The 19,382-nt window shown below is 44.5% G+C and overlaps 1 protein-coding gene across 7 annotated transcripts in view; it reads right to left on the bottom strand.

Moving 5' to 3' along the window:
- The window catches only part of LOC144771188 (aldehyde dehydrogenase family 3 member B1-like), a 1,013,654-nt gene that overhangs the window by 6,507 nt on the left and 987,765 nt on the right, over positions 1–19,382 (bottom strand). For all 7 annotated transcript variants that reach the window (XM_078655887.1, XM_078655933.1, XM_078655870.1 and 4 more), the window contains one exon: positions 19,116–19,282. In XM_078655887.1, the coding sequence (XP_078512013.1) occupies positions 19,116–19,282 (167 nt within the window). The remainder of the gene's footprint in view (positions 1–19,115; positions 19,283–19,382) is intronic.

Raw genomic sequence — 19,382 nt, 5'->3', positions numbered from 1 at the left:
GGTCATTATGTTAGACTGTCTTAGGTAATTTATTGATGTCCTTCTATTCACATACAGTCACGTTTGCTCGTATATGTTTGGCTTTTTAACTCTTTTATCCTGTTGTATGTATTGCTTTTAAAGATAGGCTTTATTTCGATAAAAACATATTTGACTTGACTGTGTCATTATTTTTTAGCTTAAAACTTTTTATTAATTGTAATATGAAAGTCTGAAAAGAAGCAGAATAACAATTATACACAATATTAGGCACATACTGCCGTTCACATTTACAGACAATGCATGTTAGAGAAACTTAATTCCAACCCTAAATAAGCATTTGCAAAGGAATAGGTCTCGCATTCACAATGCATTTTCATTTACAATGCTAATAGCTTAAACTCTAGCAAATGTGAGACCTATTGAATTGCAATAAAGGGCCTTCTGAAACGCTTGTTAGATTGTAAATATCAGAGGAAAAGACCGGTCTGCGACTTCTTCAAATGTAAATTACACAGACACAAAGTGTGAAGTGAGAGTTACACATGATTTGCGCTATAAACACTAACAAAGCGCACCAAAACCTTTTGCTCTGGGATTACACTCACGAGGAAGAGCTGGGGGGGGGCTATTTCCTGCCCTCTCCGTGATTTGAGTGTGCAGTGTGGCATTGGGTAATATCATTGATATCTTTTGCCTAATCAAAAACACTCCAGCTGTCATAGGTCCCTAGCTTCATCTCCTGGTGCAGGGCGAGCTGTGCTTTATGGCAGGCATGGAGGGAGGGAGGGCTGGTCTCGGCTACAGCTCCGGCCTCGTATAGTGCCCCTGCTATTACTAGTGAGTGAGAGGCGCTGAGGTGGTGGTATTGGTGGTGGTGGTATTGGTGGTGCTGGTATCAGTGGTGGTGGTGGCATTGGTGGTGGTGGCATTGGTGGTGGTGGTATTGGTGGTGGTGGTACTGGTGATAGAGGTGGTATTGGTGGTATTGATGGTGGTGGTATTGGTGGTGGGATTTGTATTAGCTCAGTTGGTTAGAGTGTGGTGCTAATAACGCCAAGGTCGCAATTTGATCTCCCGATGGGCCAATTTCTGCGAGTGGTCCATTTAAAGTCTAAACTACACACAGCTAGACAAACTGCAAATAAAGCAGTGAACCAAAAGGTGATAAATTGCTGCAGTCCTTAGCAAAGAATATGATCTTTGGGTGGTTCTCCGGTAAGCTAGGCGGCTGCTGTGCCTTGGTTACTGCACGGACAAAGCAAGCCTGCTCCTAGGCATGCTCATATCTATTGTAGCTGCAAAAAATAAAAACAGAAATCTTCTAAGAAGAGACCAAGCTAGCAAGAGAGGCAGACTTAGCAGAATTCGGGAACTGGTATGACTGAATATGTTACTTTGTGAAGTCTTGAAAAACCCTCCCTCAGAATTCCTTTTAAAATGGTAGCTGTGGATGAGGTGCCTTCAAATAAACACACCTCTGATCCTCTTCTCACATCTGGTGTGCTTCTTGGATTCAGAATGACGGAGGTTCACTATTTCCTACTGGCAACATTCGCGTGAATCAGGAGAGGCACCCCAACACTAGAGAAGGAGACGAACACCGGACATTGAGTGCGAATCAGGAAGCAAGGTCATAATGGAGTAAAGTCTTTGACAGCAACTGAAAATTTTGAGAAAATCTGAAGAGTCTGGTTCCCCAGAGGTAGAAGACCCATCCCTGAAGGGATAGAGAAGCAGAGAGAAGAAATAGGCAAAGTGGAATGCATGTCGACAGCGCTTCATTCAAAATGGAAGGACGCGGGACACACAGACATGTCTCTGCTGTGCTCCAGCAAAGCTTAGAAAACTTGGAATATAAATATGACTGATTGACAACTAAAATTCTATCATAACGGATGCATTTTGAAATTAAATAACTTATGGGGCTGGGGGGAGGTTTGACAACCACGATAAAACAATTCATAAGATGTATAGGCACACTGAAACTGGATGCTTTGTTTGCCATGTTATGTGTATTTGTAAAGAACACCGTCACCCGCGTGGGTATCCTGCGGCTGAGCAAGTGTGTGTGCCTAGCCCTGCAGAGCTTCAGCTTGTTGCAGGATTTAAGAAGAGAGGGGGAAGCTCTGATGTGGAAGAGGGGTTGTTTCAGCCGGATCACTGACATAATATCGAGGGACATAATATCGACTATCAAAAATATCGGCGACTAAATATCGACAGACAGAATATCGACTTTGTATCTACAACAGGTAAGTACAAAAATATCGAGTGAAAAATATTGTTTACAAAAATATAGTTTATAAAAATATCGACTTTATTAAAAAACAATGTTAAATTAAATTAATATTAAAAATTAATTACTAAAATATACTTAAAAATACTTAAATTACCTTATAATAATTAAATAAATGTATAAAAGAAAAAATATACAATCATATTTGTTAAACCATATATATATAGTAACATAATATAATTAAATAATATCCAATATTATTACCGTAGGATAGCGGAAATATAAAAATTACTATTCCCACTCCAGAGAGTGCAACAGTAGGGAAAGCGTTGGATAGCGTAGGGGTAAAAAGGATTAGTTACTTACCTGTAATCCTAGTTCTCATCCAGGGGTATACTCATCAAAGTCATAATCTATGAATAATCCCCGCCCATGTGCGGGATCCCGGAGCATATAGAAAATACATATAAATATATATGTATATATATGTGAAAACATATTCACAGCCTAAAACATTTCCCAACTGGCAAAAATTGCCGCAAAATTACATAAATTAGCATATATACAGTAGTACTCTTCCAAACCCTAAGGAAGAAAGAGAGCAGAAAACATTTGTATACAACAATGCTTTATTGCCATAGGAAAAACCTGTAATTGCAGGCATTTGCCAGTAGGCTGCAGTAGAGTATAAAGCAAACAAAGAAAACTGACACCTTGCCTTTAAGGCATTAGAGTAGGGGTACCGTGCCTTTAAGACCTGAAGGCAACCCCCTGCTCCCATGGTGCACCAAAGGTGACAGTTGGGTCAGTTCTTTTTGGAGGTGCATAACACCTGAGGAGATCCACAATAAAACATCCCATAACTTTGTAACTCTGCTCGTCCGGGGAGGTGGGCGGGGGCTTATGACTTTGATGAGTATACCCCTGGATGAGAACTAGGATTACAGGTAAGTAACTAATCCTTCTCATCCAGGGGATACTCATCAATAGTCATAATCTATGAATAGATTAGCAAGCTCATACCCAAAGTCTCGCGGACGAGCAAGAAGTATAAAAACTTCACAGAATGACTAAGACATATATTGCAAATACATCTTATGCAAATAAGTTCCTTAAAGAGGCCTGCCCTACTCTGGCATCGGCCTGAGTATCTGAGTCCAGGAAATAATGGCGGGTAAAGGTATGGACAGACCGCCAAATTGCCGCTTTACACATTTCAGAAATAGGAACATTACGAAGGAGTGCTGTAGTGGGAAGCTTTCCCTCTAGTAGAATGTGCATGTGGTTTACCCTGTAAGTTCTTGTTAGCTAGTTGATAAGCTAAAGCTATACAGGAGACAATCCAGCGAGAAATGGACCTTTTAGAAGCTGACAGGCCAGTATTAGTACTGCCATAATTAACAAAAAGCCGGTCAGACTTTCTCAGAGCCAGGGTTTTTGACAAGTAGAACTACAGGACCCTCCGGAGATCTAGAGAGTGTAATGACCTCTCCGGGGGAGTGGAAGGATTAGGAAAAAAGGTAGGTAAGGTAATAGACTGGTTGATATGAAAGTCTGAAACTACCTTAGGCAGGAAACTTGGGTGCGTTCTTAAGACCACCCTGTTGGCATGAAAAACTGTGTAAGGTTCCTTGCAACACAAGGCCTGGATTTCACTTACCCTACGGGCAGAGGTAATCGCCACTAAAAATGTAGCTTTCCAGGTCAAGTGCTGCAAAGAAGACTTATGTATAGGCTCGAAAGGAGCACTCATCAGCTTAGTCAGGACAATATTAAGCTCCCAGGGAGGGGAGGGGGACCCCACCGGTGGGAAGACTTTTTTCAGACCTTCTAGGAAATCTTTAACTACAGGCATAAGGAAGAAAGATGTCTGATTAGGAGACTTCCTATATGCTGTGATTGCAGCTAAATGAACCCTGATGGAGGGGTATTTCAGGCCTGATCTCGCTAAATGCAATAGATATGGAAGAATCACCTGCTCTTGGCCATGTACCGGGTCAAGAGAGTGCTCATGACACCATAAGAAGAACCTCTTCCACTTGAAAGCGTAGGACTTCCTAGTGGAGGGTCGCTTTGATTCTTTAAGAATAGTCATGCAGTCTGCTGGGAGGTCTAAATGTCCATACTGGATGACCTCAGGAGCCATGCCGTCAAGCGAAGGGAAGGAAGGTTGGGGTGAAACACCTTCCCCTGGTCTTTGGTCAACAAGTCTGGACGGCATGGTAGGCGCCGGTGAGGAACCGCCGACATCTGAAGAAGATCGGGGTACCACCACTGGCGTGGCCACTCTGGTGCTATCAAGATCATTCTGGTGTTGGTCCTGTAGAACTTCTGGATCACCGCCGGGATCAGAGGCAGGGGAGGAAAGGCGTAGAGTAATGTCTGCGACCAGCTGATCAAAAGACCGTTCCCCAGTGATCCCTGTTGGGGGAACCTGGACGCGAAGACGGGGCATTTTGTATTGGCCGCGTCTGCGAACAGGTCTACGTCCGGTACGCCCCAACACCGAAAAACCTCTTGAGCCACTTCCTCGTTGAGCACCCAATCGTGCGCTTCTACGAAGATTCTGCTGAGGCAGTCTGCTTGGACGTTTTGAATTCCTGGTAGATGAACTGCCACGATGGACAGGTATCTTGCTAGGAGCCAATGCCAGATGGCTTGTGCTTCCAGAGACAAGACTCTTGACCTCGTGCCTCCCTGTTTGTTCAGATAGAACATAGTTGTCGTGTTGTCCGTCTGAACCTGGAGGTGGTTGGTGCGCAGAGACGGATAAAGAGACTTGAGAGCAAGATGAACCGCTCGAAGCTCCAGGAAGTTGATATGGTAGCCTTGCTCTACCTCGGACCAGAGGCCTTGAACTTGGAGTCGGTCCATGTGAGCACCCCAGCCTTGAAGGGAGGCATCCGTGACAATTGACTGAGATGGAGGAGGACGATGGAATGGCACTCCTCGGAGGAGATTGGATCGTTTCAACCACCATCTGATCGAGTCCCTGCCTTCTTGAGGAAGCAAGACCCGGTCTTCCCACTGATCCGATCTCTGAGACCACTGATCTTCGAGGGCTTGTTGTAGAGGTCTCATGTGAAGGCGAGCATTGGGCACGATGTAAATGCATGAAGCCATCGATCCCAGAAGAGAGGACACTTGTCTGGCTGTGGGGGCCTGATTGTCCAGAAGAAGGCGACCCTTCAGGAGTATAGATGACAACCTCTCCTCCGAAGGACACACGCTTGCCTGTAGTGAGTCCAGAGACGCACCCAGGTAGTGGATCCGCTTGGAAGGGCTGAGAACTGATTTTTTCAGATTGACGTGAAGACCCAACGAGTCCATCAATTTGAGGCAGAACGACAGATGGTTCTGAAGCAGCGACGGGGTGGAGCTCTTCAGCAGCCAATCGTCTAGATATGGATAGACGAAGATCTTTCTTTTGCGGAGAAAAGCAGCCACCACCGCCATGCACTTGGAGAATGTCCGAGGTGCAGATTTCAGGCCAAACGGCAGCACTCGATATTGGTACTGACGACGTCCGATCTGAAACCTTAGAAACTTCCGATGCTTGACTGACACTGGTATGTGGAAGTAGGCATCCTGCAAGTCGATGGCACACATCCAGTCTCCCTGATGAAGATGTGGGAAGATCTGGTGCAGGGCGAGCATACGGAACTTTTCTTTTCGTATGAATTTGTTGAGCCTTTGAAGATCTAGAATGGGCCTGTATTCTTTGACAGATCCTCGTTTTTGAACCAAGAAATATCGGGAGTACACTCCTTGATTTTTGTGAATTGAGGGAACCTCCTCTATGGCCATCTTCTCTAGAAGGACGGACACTTCGTCTTGTAGCAATTGACTCTTGTAACGTGGAAGATGTCGCGATTAGAGGAGGACTTGCGGAGGAGGAGATTTGAACCTCAGCAAGTAACCATGCTGCACAATATTCAGCACCCATTTGTCTTTTGTAATGGATTCCCACTCTGCCAGATGATGAGAAACACTCCCTCCCACCGGAGTGGCGAACAGACGTGGAGGAAGCAATGGCTCAGGGCTTAGGAGGTTGCTTTGAGGAGGGCTGCTGCTTGTTATTGCCACCTCTTCCTCTGCCAGGACGACGCTGCTGGAACTGCGTCTTCTGCTGAGACTGGGATTGCCACTGAGGGGTTTGAACCCTCTGTTGGAAAGACCTCCTGTCTCCTTGGCGAAAGCGTTTCTTGAACTCCTTGCGCTTTTCTAATCCCACAGCTTTGACAGTGTCCATTTCTGCTTTCATTTTGGACATTTCGTCGTCCGTGTGTGGACCAAACAGAGATTTCCCATTGAAGGGCAAATTCAAAATCTTCCTCTGGGCGTCTGGCTTGAGCCCTGTCAGGCAGAGCCAGGCCGAACGACGGGAACAAATACCACTTAAATAGCCATGGGCCGCAAGGTCAGAGGCATCCACTGCGGCGCTAATAACTTGATTGGCTACAAGGCCTCCCTCCTGTATAGTCTCCAGAAAATCTTGGCGATCTTCCTTGGGGAGCTTGTCTGTAAAGCGAGTCAGGGAGTCCCAAAGAGACCTGTCGTACCTTCCAAGCAAGGCAGAGGCGCTAGCCACCTTCATAGAGGAAGAAGAGGTGTAGCATACCTTTCTACCAAACGAGTCCATAAGTTTACTATCTTTTTCAGGTGGTACTGAGGAAGAAGTAGAGCCTGCATGGGACTTCATGGCAGCCGCCACAATGATGGAATCCGCAGGAGGATCCGATCTGAGGAACAAGGGATCCTCTGCAGGGGCCTTGTACTTCTTGGCTATCCGAGATGGAACAGATCCCACCACTGCTGGTGTGAGGAAAGTAGCCATAGCCGGTTCTAGGAGGCCGGGGACCAGGGGCAGTAGAGGCCTGGGCGCTGTGCGATGACGGAGGGTATCAAAAATCACAGAAGTGGGAACCACTGGAGTGTGCAGCGTAATATTCAGCTTTTTTGCTCCCCTGCCCAGAACATCGGAGAAAGTCGCGAGGTCATCAATTGGAGAGACTCGGGAAGGAGGCGTAGAGGAGAAGGTCGGAGAGTAATCTCGGTAAGACGACCTAGACGAGGACGACCTTGTGGAAGATCTTGTACGCCGCCTCTTATGGGACCTGTCACGATTCCTGCTGTGACTGTCCCTGGACCTAGAGCGATGTCTTGATGGACACCTCGGTCTTGGCCGGATTGGAGATCTTGGTCTGACAGGTGTTCTTGACCACACTGGAGAACGTGATCTGGCTCGAGATCTTGGCCTGGGTGAAATCCTGAGACTCCGAGGAGATCTAGATGGTCTGGCTGGAGTTCTTGCCTTAGACGGAGAATATGTACGGGAGTAATCCGAGCCCGGACTACTCTGACCTCCAGATACAGCCCCTTGAGGATGTTGAGAAACCAAGCTGCGTGACCTGCCCGCAGATCTGGGCGAAGATTCTGGAGAGACCTGCACGATGTTCAAGCCAGGAGATGATGATTTGCCTCCTGAAGTCTCAGAGACAAGGGGACTCCAACACTACCGTCACTTTATCCCTCGACGGCGAAAGCCTCGACGTCGAAGACGTCTGGGTGACTAGAGGCGTCGAGCGGTGTCTTGATGCTCTCGACGGTGATCGATCACGTCGAGAAGGACTCGACTGAGAACCTCAACGTCGATCCGGAGACTTTGACGTCGATCTCCCTCGACGTCGATCAGATGGCGATGCTCCCTGATGTCGTATCGACGACGACTCTCGACGTCGTGTCGACGATGACCTTCCTTGACGTCGCGTCGACCTTTCCTGGCGTCGCCTCGGCGTCGACCTCCTTGACGTCGAAGGATGGGATCTGACAGTCCCTCTCGACGACGGCCCGCTAGTCAGCGGCGACCTAGATGCCGTCCTAGCTCTCGACGCCGATCCCCTCCGGGGCGGCGGAGAGTGTCTCGACGTCGACGGAGACTTAGATGTAGTAGCAGCCATGGACTTCAAGCCCGAAGTATGGCGCCTCCACGCCGACTTACTTGACTGCGGCGGAGATCTCCGACGTCGTGAAGATGATCTGGGCCTTTTTGACGGCGACCTCGACGGAGTTCTTCGACCTTCATTCCTCTTTCTGGGGACAGGAGAAGTGGAATGACGCCGTTTTTGGCCGTGCTTGCTTGTAGGAGAAGATCTAGGGGCTGTGGAAGCACCCACCTGGTGACTTTTGTCCATCTCCTGCATGGCATGAAGTCGAATCTTCTCCCTGTCGCGAAGAGTCCGACTTTTAAATTTTTTACAGTGATGGCACTGATCAGGAATGTGTGTAGATGGAAGGCACACAATACACACAGAATGTGGGTCAGTCAGAGCCATGTTTTTGTCACAAGAAGGACATTTCCGGAACAGAGCAGGCATTCTGACAGGAAATTCTTGTGGGTTACCACAGGAAAATAAATCAGAAGCCTTATTTATTCAAAAAATTTCGAAATATAAGAGAAAATCCTCTCAAAAACACAATTTCAGTTGAAAACTGAAGAGCTCAAGCTCTAGGATCCTCACAGAAGGAGCCGGAAAAAGAACTGACTCGACTGTCACCTGTGGTGCACCATGGGAGCAGGGGGTTGCCTTCAGGTCTTAAAGGCACGGTACCCCTACTCTAATGCCTTAAAGGCAAGGTGTCAGTTTTCTTTGTTTGCTTTATACTCTACTGCAGCCTACTGGCAAATGCCTGCAATTACAGGTTTTTCCTATGGCAATAAAGCATTGTTGTATACAAATGTTTTCTGCTCTCTTTCTTCCTTAGGGTTTGGAAGAGTACTACTGTATATATGCTAATTTATGTAATTTTGCGGCAATTTTCGCCAGTTGGGAAATGTTTTAGGCTGCGAATATGTTTTCACATATATATACATATATATTTATATGTATTTTCTATATGCTCCGGGATCCCGCACATGGGCGGGGATTATTCATAGATTATGACTATTGATGAGTATCCCCTGGATGAGAATTACTATTCCCACTCCAAAGAGTGCAACAGTAGAGAAAGCGTTGGATAGCGTAGAGGTAAAAATTACTATTCCCACTCCAAAGATTGCAACAGTAGGGAAAGCGTTGGATAGCGTAGGGGTAAAAATTACTATTCCCACTCCAAAGAGTGCAACAGTAGGGAAAGCGTTGGATAGCGTAGAGGTAAAAATTACTATTCCCACTCCAGTGAGTGCAACAGTAGGGAAAGCGTTGGAAAGCGTAGAGGTAACAATTACTATTCCCACTCCAGTGGGTGCAACAGTAGGGAAAGCGTTGGATAGCGTAGAGGTAAAAATTACTATTCCCACTCTAAAGAGTGCAACAGTAGGGAAAGCGTTGGATAGCGTAGGGGTAAAAATTACTATTCCCACTCCAAAGAGTGCAACAGTAGGGAAAGTGTTGGATAGCGTAGAGGTAAAAATTACTATTCCCACTCCAAAGAGTGCAACAGTAGGGAAAGCGTTGGATAGCGTAGGGGTAACAATTATTATTCCCACTGCAGTGAGTGCAACAGTAGAGAAAGCGTTGGATAGCGTAGGGGTAAAAATTACTATTCCCACTCCAGTGGGTGCAACAGTAGGGAAAGCGTTGGATAGCCTAGAGGTAAAAATTACTATTCCCACTCCAAAGAGTGCAACAGTAGGGAAAGCGTTGGATAGCGTAGGGGTTAAAATTACTATTCCCACTCCAAAGAGTGCAACAGTAGGGAAAGCGTTGGATAGTGTAGAGGTAAAAATTACTATTCCCACTCCAAAGAGTGCAACAGTAGGGAAAGCGTTGGATAGCGTAGGTGTAAAAATTACTATTCCCACTGCAGTGAGTGCAACAGTAAGCGTTGGATAGCGTAGGGGTAAAAATTACTATTCCCACTCCAGTGGGTGCAACAGTAGGGAAAGCGTTGGATAGCGTAGGGGTAAAAATTACTATTCCCACTCCAAAGAGTGCAACAGTAGGGAAAGCGTTGGATAGCGTAGAGGTAAAAATTACTATTCCCACTCCAGTGGGTGCAACAGTAGGGAAAGCGTTGGATAGCGTAGGGGTAAAAATTACTATTCCCACTCCAGTGGGTGCAACAGTAGGGAAAGCGTTGGATAGCGTAGGGGTAAAAATTACTATTCCCACTCCAAAGAGTGCAACAGTAGGGAAAGCGTTGGATAGCGTAGAGGTAAAAATTACTATTCCCACTCCAGTGGGTGCAACAGTAGGGAAAGCGTTGGATAGCGTAGGGGTAAAAATTACTATTCCCACTCCAATGAGTGCAACAGTAGGGAAAGTAAATACTTCTTATATTATTTAAAAAAATATAAATTCATATCTATAAAAAATTAATTAAAAGTAATTACCAATTTAATATAATATAATAATTAATCAATTAAAATTACAAATTACAATTAATTTTTACTATTAGTTACCCATTCAAATTAATTACAAATTAACAATTAATTAACAATTAAAAATTAATTAACAATTAATTCAAATTAAATACAATTAATTAAATTGAATTATTTAATTAATTATGAATAAATTACTTCACTCCCTATTCCCCTATAAACTCACAACCTGCTACAGAAAATAAATTAGTAAAACTAACATAATTAGCAATTAATCAACTAAATAAAATTAATTGCCAATTAAAATTTAATTAATTACCCCTAAAAAATTAATTAACAATTAATTCTAAAAAAATACCAATAAATATTTTTACATATTTAATTAATTATAAATAAATCACTTCCCACCCAATTCCCCTATAAACCCACAACCCGCTACAGAAAATAAATTTGTAAAATTAACATAATTAGCAATTAATCAATGAATTAAAATTAATTGCCAATTGAAATTTAATTAATTACCAAATATAAATTAATTAACAATTAATTAAAAATGAATACCAATATATACATTTACATATTTAATTAATTATAAATAAATTACTTCCCACCCTATTCCCCTATAAACCCACAACCCGCTACAGAATTAAATTAAGCAAAAAATAAAAAAACAAAATTCATTAATTTATTTTAATTATAACATAAATACACACTTTTCATACATATAATAACATAACAAACACTATAAAAAATTCGATATTAAAAATTTGATCATTTTAATAACCTATATTATATACTTCGATATTTTAACTTTCTATATTTTTAACATTCGATATTACATTACTTACCTTCAAAACTATATTTTTGATATCTATATTCTGTCCATTCGATATTTTGTCCAGCCTATATTTTGTAGTCGATATTATGTCCATTCGATATTTTGTAGTTGATATTATGTCTGTTTACCGTTTCAGCCATTAGGAGCTATGTAAGAGAATGTCTGCCCTCCTGATTTGGTTCTGTTTATGTGTGGGACATGTGTGAGTAGTAGTCCTGCGGAGCAGAGTGGTCTGGGTGGTTGGTGGAAGTAGATGCGACTGTTCAGGTAGAAGGGACTAACGTGTGTTACACCTTGAATGTGTGCATGAGGAATTTGAAATGAGAGTTTGTGTATCTGGAGCCAGTGGAACTCTCTGAGGTGTGGTGTGAGTTAAGTTCTGAATGGGAGATTGAGGATGAGTCTGGCAACCGAGTCCTGAATAGTTTCTAGTCTTCTGGTGAGTTGCTTTGTGTTCCCATTGTCCAACTTGATGTGACTATGGTGCGACAGTAGTTTTTTCTGGTGTTGCATGGTAGTCATTTGAAGATCTTTCTCAGCATCTTCACAAAGTGACAGTAGGATGTTGTGACTATGTTGACTTGTTCACTTTACTGTTGAGGATTCCGAGGACCCTGGCATTGGTGCTGGGTGTGGGTCAGAGTTTGGCCAGGGAGATCATGTATGTATTGAAAAGGGTTGGGCTGAGTGATGAATCTCAAAACACTACGCAGATGAGTTTGTGGGCTTCCACAAAGTTGGCAGCTTGTGTTCTATCTGTTAAGAAGGAGCAGATCCAGAGGAGAGAGGGTTCTTGTATGTCTATCTTGTGCAGATGCAAATGTGAATGGGGTGAAAGACCATATCAAATGCTACAAAGAAATCCAAGAAAATGAAGGCTACCATATCTCTTCTATCAAGGATCATGTAGATGTCGTTTGTGGTAGCGGTGAGTGCTGTTTCTGTACTGTGGTTGGGTATGATTCCAAACTGTGTGTCGTGAAGGAGCTGGTGGTTGGTGAGGAGGTTGGTGAGGTATCAGTTGATAGTTTCTCTTAGACCTTGGTCGGGTATGGTAGGAGGGAGATGGGTCCATAGTGGAGAATGTGGCTGGGTCAATGGATGGTTTCTTGGACCGATGTGTAACTGTGGCATTTTTCCAGGTGTCCAGGAATGTGGCTGAGTTGCAGGAGGCATTGAGGATGGGTTTTAGTGTTACACTGATCGGATAAGTCTTTTGGTGAAGGCATAGTGGATGCAAAGATCAGATGATGCCTCGAATGAATGGTCTTTATGGTATTGGGGGTTTAGATGGTGGTGAGAGCGGGCAACAGAAGAGGGTTCACTCTTCTGCCACAATGGGAAGTCGAGTTGCAACAGTGATAGGATCCTGGTTGAGGGTACATGTTGCTGTATATGGAGGTGATTTTGCTACAGAAGAATTCCATGAGTTTGTTACAGAGGTCTTGTGAGCGGGTGATATTGCTGGAGTGTGCTAGAAGCATGGTGAAACAATTGATGTTGGTGAAGATTTTCTTGCTGATTTTTGTGCTGGCTTAGAAGCAGTCTGGAGGAACCAGACTTGAAATTGTCTTTATCCATGAAGTCTTAACTGGTTCTCTATGTGTGCTCCAGTTGCTTGCAGTGGCGTTTATTCAGCCTGTGATTCTTTGTTTACCAGCTGGCCTGTGGTTGAACTCTTGCGGCTGGTTTGAGTGTCCGTGGAGCTAGGGTGTCAGCGCAATCAGTGATCTAGCTGTTGAGCGTCTTAAACGTTTTCAGCAAGCTGCTGGTGTGCTCAGGCTGGTGTGTCAAGCCCACTTCTTTGCTGTGAGCCTTTTCTAGCTGTAGCAGGGTGGTCCGGTGGTGGCATGTCTGTTGTGGTGTGAGATAGGTATGCTTGTATTATCTAGCTCACCATCTCTCACAACAGACTTCCTGAATTCCTGGAAATCCCCCATTTGGATCTCTATACAAAAGCCTATATATAACACTCTACGTAAGAGGCAAAGATGCTCTCTATATGTATGCTCCTTCCCACCATGGAAATACGCTTACGGCTTCTTGAAAATTAGTTCATGGTTAAATACTTCAGCCCCCATCTGCAAGAACTGTGGCATTATAATAGGATGTTCCCCTTTCTCTATAACTGCATTGGATATCTTATATGTGGAGCAACTGTTTTTGGGTGATACCCTCAATTCCCTCTAGCCCTGTCCCAACAATGAACATACAGTCAACTAATGCATTGTATTTGGGGCAGATTGGTCAGAGTCACATTTTCACTTCTGCATTTCCCCATAAGTCATTATTTTGAGACTTGGGAGGGGTACAAATGTGTGGTATCTGGCCTATATGGGCTTCTGATTGACAAGCTTTACTTTATCCCAAGGGAGAAGACAAAAGGTTTGTGGCAGACAGCTCTGCAACACAAATGCACTCTCAAGGACTGGTCGATACAAACACACACCAGCCTAACTAGAGAGTTCAAACTGAAATGCAGCTAGGTTAAAGTTTTACACAGTTGGTATCAGACCCCCAGCAATTGCACTGAACAGGCCCTTAATTGCAGACAATGTACTGGAAGTGTGGGACACAGGGGTGCAATTTCCTACATATACTATGGCAAAGCACCAGACTTTCCTCGTGCTGGGCCTCTGGCCTACACCTATGGGCACAACTGGGCTGTAGGTTATGCCATTGATTCGCTTAGCCCTCCTCCAGTTCAGACTGAACTGTTCCCATGGAACGCAGGGTCAAGACTGATTTGCATATGGCTGGGTGTAAACTTGTATGGCATGGGGAGAAAATAAACAATGGATTTAGGCCCATATCAATGTACTGGGGTGAACGTTTGACATTGTTCAAAATTCTGTCCATCAATTGATGGTTTTGCATTAGCCCTCCTTTATGACATGGTGGACCATGTATTATCAATAAATGCAACCAGCGATGGTTAGCAACAACTACAAAAGTCTGTATCCTTTTAATATTGTAGCAAGCCTTCTCTACATAGTCACTCAGAATGGATGCCTGAGCTTGCCAGAACTGCATTTTATTTATTATTAATAAAGTTAACTATCAGGTTGGGATATTTGAAAAAATATAGGAACCATTTCTCAAACCCCCACCACCCTTAGGCTAGGAAATGTCTATATGGATAAGGGGCTTGTGGTGTAACATTCTTGCACTGGTTGTGACAGACAGTGCCTTCGCACTTGGTGTGCACATCTCTGGAGGGAGACAGATATAGACATAGAGATCAAGTTACTAATGTCTGTGTTGGGTGAAGTGGGTATGCCAATGTTTTTCTGATTATGAATGATAGAGTGGGGCAACTCTGCAATATATAGGGAGACTTTGGTGGGCATATGGTAAGGTCCAGATATGGGTGGCCACTCTTGCATTCTTCCATAGCAGTAATCAGTGTCTTTACTATACCATACAATGTTTAACGTGGCCTAAGTAAAGACTCTTATAAGAAATTAATGAGAAACAACCAAAAAGCTACAAGGCAATATATATGAAAACAAAACAATGTGATGTTAACTCAAGGTAGCCAAAAAGAAATTGTCATTCCTAGCCTACTGCAAGCCAAATCACAAAGTTTCACTAAACATCATTTTAGGCAGCCATCTTTGAATTCCTCTGTGCGTGATGTATCACAGATGTACCGATTCAAGAAGGCTGACAATGCTTTTAAATGTGGTAATTTCCTTGGAATGGTATGTATCCCTGATGCGTTTGTCATAGATTTATGTAAAAAACAGATCAGACCTATGGCATCTGTAACTTCTCCCCATGAGTCAATCAGATCTGTAGCCTTGCTCATTGTCGCCATAGCCAGCTCTGCCCAATGTAGGAAATATAAGCTTTCTAACAACTGTAGAAGAACACATCTTCTGAGAAATTAAACGCTTGTACAGAATAAGCTCAACATGAGATAGGGGTGTGAATCCTTCTCTGCGTATTGTTTCTTAAGTCTTTTTTTATGGTGATCTAGCGACAGCTGCACTGCCATGCTGGGGCTAAAAACACATACAAAGTGTTTTCTATTTAGCTACCTTTAGGCCGCTGAAAATGCCTTAACACACATGGTGCAAAAGTTTGCTAGAAATGTCACACCTTTTTCAAGAATAGCATAATTCCAAATATTTATCCAGTGAGTATACACTCTTTGTTTCACCGCAGCACATTAAACAAATCAATGTCTTTAATTGATCAAGACAATTTCGGATTAAACAGGAGATACTTTGATTTGAACCAAATGATTGAAACTCAGGGTTATCATTTCTTTCAAAATTATATTTTGCGCTATTAAAATGTATGATAAATATAAAACAAGTGAGGGTTACTATTTGGCTAATCAGTTGCAGCATTCAGTCCACTGGTTGGACGAACAAGATAATTGGGAGCGTAGATTATTAAGGGGCACCTGCAGTAGGAATTCCCTGCCTGAGATCCTGATGATGGGGGCCAAGGCCCCAATTTCTTAACCGCTTGCAGTCTGACCGGTGTCGGAAGCCTGGGACCAGGTGGTTAAGACTATGCTCATGAGGTCCTCATACGTGTCAGACATGAACATCTGGGCAATACGTCCATTCAAAAATATAGAAAGCTCCATGTCCTTACATAAACGGCGTGCCGGAGGCTGTGACACATTGCAGGACCTTTATCCCAATAATAGGTTTATAACACTGACTGATGCTAAGGAGGTGTTCCAATTCGGAGAGGGTAAATTTTTTACAGTTCTCTAAAATAGCAGCCACAGCATGAGAAATCTGGTTATGTTTCCAGAAGCGCCAATGGCCTCCCAGACACTGGAGGTTCTATTGGCCATGTCTGGGGGCAAGAAATTGATCTCTCATATATACAGGGCCCTGAGGAAAGATGCACCCACGGCTGAACTCCAGGTGCAACAAAAATGAGAGGCAACCTTCGAGAGGCCATTAACAGCATGGCTCCAGCTCCCAATCCCCTAGATCACTGTTGTTTTCCTTGAAGAATTCTGAGCTCAGAGCTGGCTGGCGCAGAAAGGCTCCCGCCAGATGGGAGCACACATATTTTTTCCTGCCTCCGCTCTTGTGGGCAGGCAAACGGACCTGCTACCGCCCAGTGGCAGCACAAAGAAAAGCTGCTCCAGCCGGATGAGAGGAATGACTGCTCTTGCCGCACCTGAGATGAGTGCTGGCAGGCAAGCCAACTGGGCTGTGGAGGCCATCCTCCTCAATGTAAAAGATGTTCTAGGGTGCCCTGGGTGGGCACAAGGGCATCCCAGAGATGTAGGAGGCTGGCTTAGTATATGAGGTACACTTATTTAAGTGATGCACCTTGCAGTAATCCAGGCAACCCTTCTGGTGATTTTAGTGGTCTTTGATAGTCATAGAAAGCTCTCAAAGTTTTAGCTGTGGAGAGCAGCATTCAGCTTATCCAAAGGCACAGGAGTTGCAAGAGGACCTTGAGCAACTCACCAAGAAGGAAAGCCCATGGTGCAGAGGACGTGGTGAAGAAGCTGTACTTGGCAGGAAGAGTTGCTGTAGGCTAGAGCTTCTTGTAGCCCGAAGATGTCTGGAGTACAGAGCCAGCAAGCCTTGGCAACGGCACGCCGACGTGGTGCACAGGGGTTTGGTCCCAGCGGTTCCAAAGAGAGATAAGGCCTCAAAATTGCAGAGAGGACAGGTCAGGCCTAAAGGGAGTTGCAGAACCACCACCTGTGTTGCTGAGCCTTTCGGTGGAACGTCAGCAGATGCAGACTGGTCAGCTTCGTTGCAGTGCCTGCAGATGCAGGGGAATGACAACTTAACTCAAGGGGAGATTACTTTGGGTGTCCTTGATGCACACAGGTCTACTGAAGATCCTGGAAGCAGCACAGACACAGACGACAAAGAAGACTTGCAGAACAACAAGACCAGGACCAGCAGGAGTCTTCCTTGGTGCATTCTCGGTTTCAGACAAAGTCCAAATGTGAAGTCGGTCGAAGACTGACGTGGTTTCAGGCTTGAGCCTTGTCCCACGATGCCTCAAAGGAACCACCCATTGGTAAGCCTTTAAGTACCCTAAAGAGAGGGCTGGAACGACTCAGGCGTCCCTCCCAGAGGAGGGGCTGGTCAGAGGGGAGGATACTACCCTGCCTTTTGTCCAGTTTCACACCAGAGAGGGAGCCAAAGTCTCCCTGAACTGGCTCAAATAGATGTATGCAAGGAGGACACCAAATGTACTCTACAAAGCAGTCTGGTGGCGCTGGCAAGCGCCCCTCCCCACTCCAGTACACTAAGTCATATGTGGGGGGTGGTCACACCTCCCTGCGACTGGAAACCTATTGTTCTGCCTTCCCATGGTGAGCTTGGCTCAGCTGCTGGAGGGCAGAAACGCATCTGTGGTCGGCAGAGGCACTAGCTTGCTGACAGACAATGAAAGGCTGTTACAGGTAGTACAGGGGGAAATGCCAAGGAAGCCTCCAGTACACGGGATCATAATTCCAACACTGGAATTGGTGTTGGGGTATGAATTCAACATGTTTGATACTAAACATGACCGGGTTTGGTGCAGCTACTTTATGGTTAGACATCATGACTGATTTCCACTATACGTATTAAAATGGCTGACTGCACTTACAAAGCCTGTAGAATTGACTATGGGGTTTGTAGGGGTGTCCTGCTCATGCAGGGGCACAATCACACTTACAACCAAGCACACTGCCCTCAGGAGTAAAGAGCCTGCCATCGGGATGACTTATAGGTTTTAAGTGTAATGACCCCAGATATAAGGAAACATATATCTGATGTGAGAGGTGCAAGCACCAACTCACACAGGCTGCAATGTCAGGCCGGTAGTCACAGTTTAGGTGGACTGCCATGGGTGGCACAATACCTATGCCCTAGTTACCTCAGTACCAAGGTACACCACTAGTAGCCACAGATGGATGTACAGGAGTACTTACCATGGTCAATTTAGGGAGAAGGCACCGCGACTCAGGTCCTGATTATCAGGACCCCAGGCAGACTAGTCAAAAACATACTGACACCAAGCAAAATGTGAGGGTAACCATGAAAGCAGATACTAACTTCCAACAGATGTGGAAAGCCACAAGTTTTACATAAAGGTGGACTAACTAATGCTTTGCTGGCAAAGGGATGGCATGCAGTGATGCGTAACTACATGCCTCATTTATAGCAATGGGTAGGAATCAGATGTGTACCTCAATGGGAATAAAAGCAAATGGCTAGTGCCTGCCCTATGAAGTTTGTAACTGAGAAATGGAAGTCCCAAAAAATTTGTGCATTGCCAGGCAAGCTGCAAACAGCAGGAGGGCTTTTACAGACCATTTTAAGGGATCTCAATGTGTGCATTGAGTTTTACAATGAGAATTGTGAATTACAATGCACTTGTGTGTATTGGCATTGCAAATTGGTACTTGCCATTCACCAAGTCATATCCAGGCTTCATGAAAGCTTTTTGGAAGCCTATAAAGCTGTAGACAACACAGACCACCACAATCTGCACATGCGAGACAAATAAACCAGCATAAGTGTAAAGGAGTAGAACATAGGCATACATCTCCAAGTAAAGAAAGACAATAATATATATTGAAAAGTATGCTACTGGAAAGAGGTGCAGGCAGAGGAGATTTTGTGGTATTCCTCCTGAGTCTATTCACGACAGTTCATGTTTTTCTCTATCTATATGAAAAACTCTCTGTATTTTGGAAAAAATGTGGCCACATCTGTAATGTCTTCTGCATCCTGTGTCTAGTGTACCTTATTGTCAGGCGAGAAGGCGTAGAGTGCCAGTGGTCTTTCATGCCGGTTGATAAAGGCGATGGCCTCGTCCAAATTCTCAATTGTCAGGATTGGCAGGATGGGGCCGAAGATCTCCTCCTGCATCACTGGGTCGGACTCCTTTACGTCAATCATTATGGTAGGGGCTGAGTGGGGAAGGAGGTAAGAAAAGGAGAAATACATACATGGTAAGGATCGTGGAAGGAAGACATGGGGTTCAATCTAATGCAACATTATTACAATTGC

Source organism: Lissotriton helveticus, chromosome 1_1 (assembly GCF_964261635.1).
Source record: "Lissotriton helveticus chromosome 1_1, aLisHel1.1, whole genome shotgun sequence".
Lineage (NCBI taxonomy): Eukaryota > Metazoa > Chordata > Amphibia > Caudata > Salamandridae > Lissotriton > Lissotriton helveticus.
The sequence above is the reverse complement of the archived record's forward strand: the minus strand, read 5'-3'. Positions and strand labels throughout refer to the sequence as shown.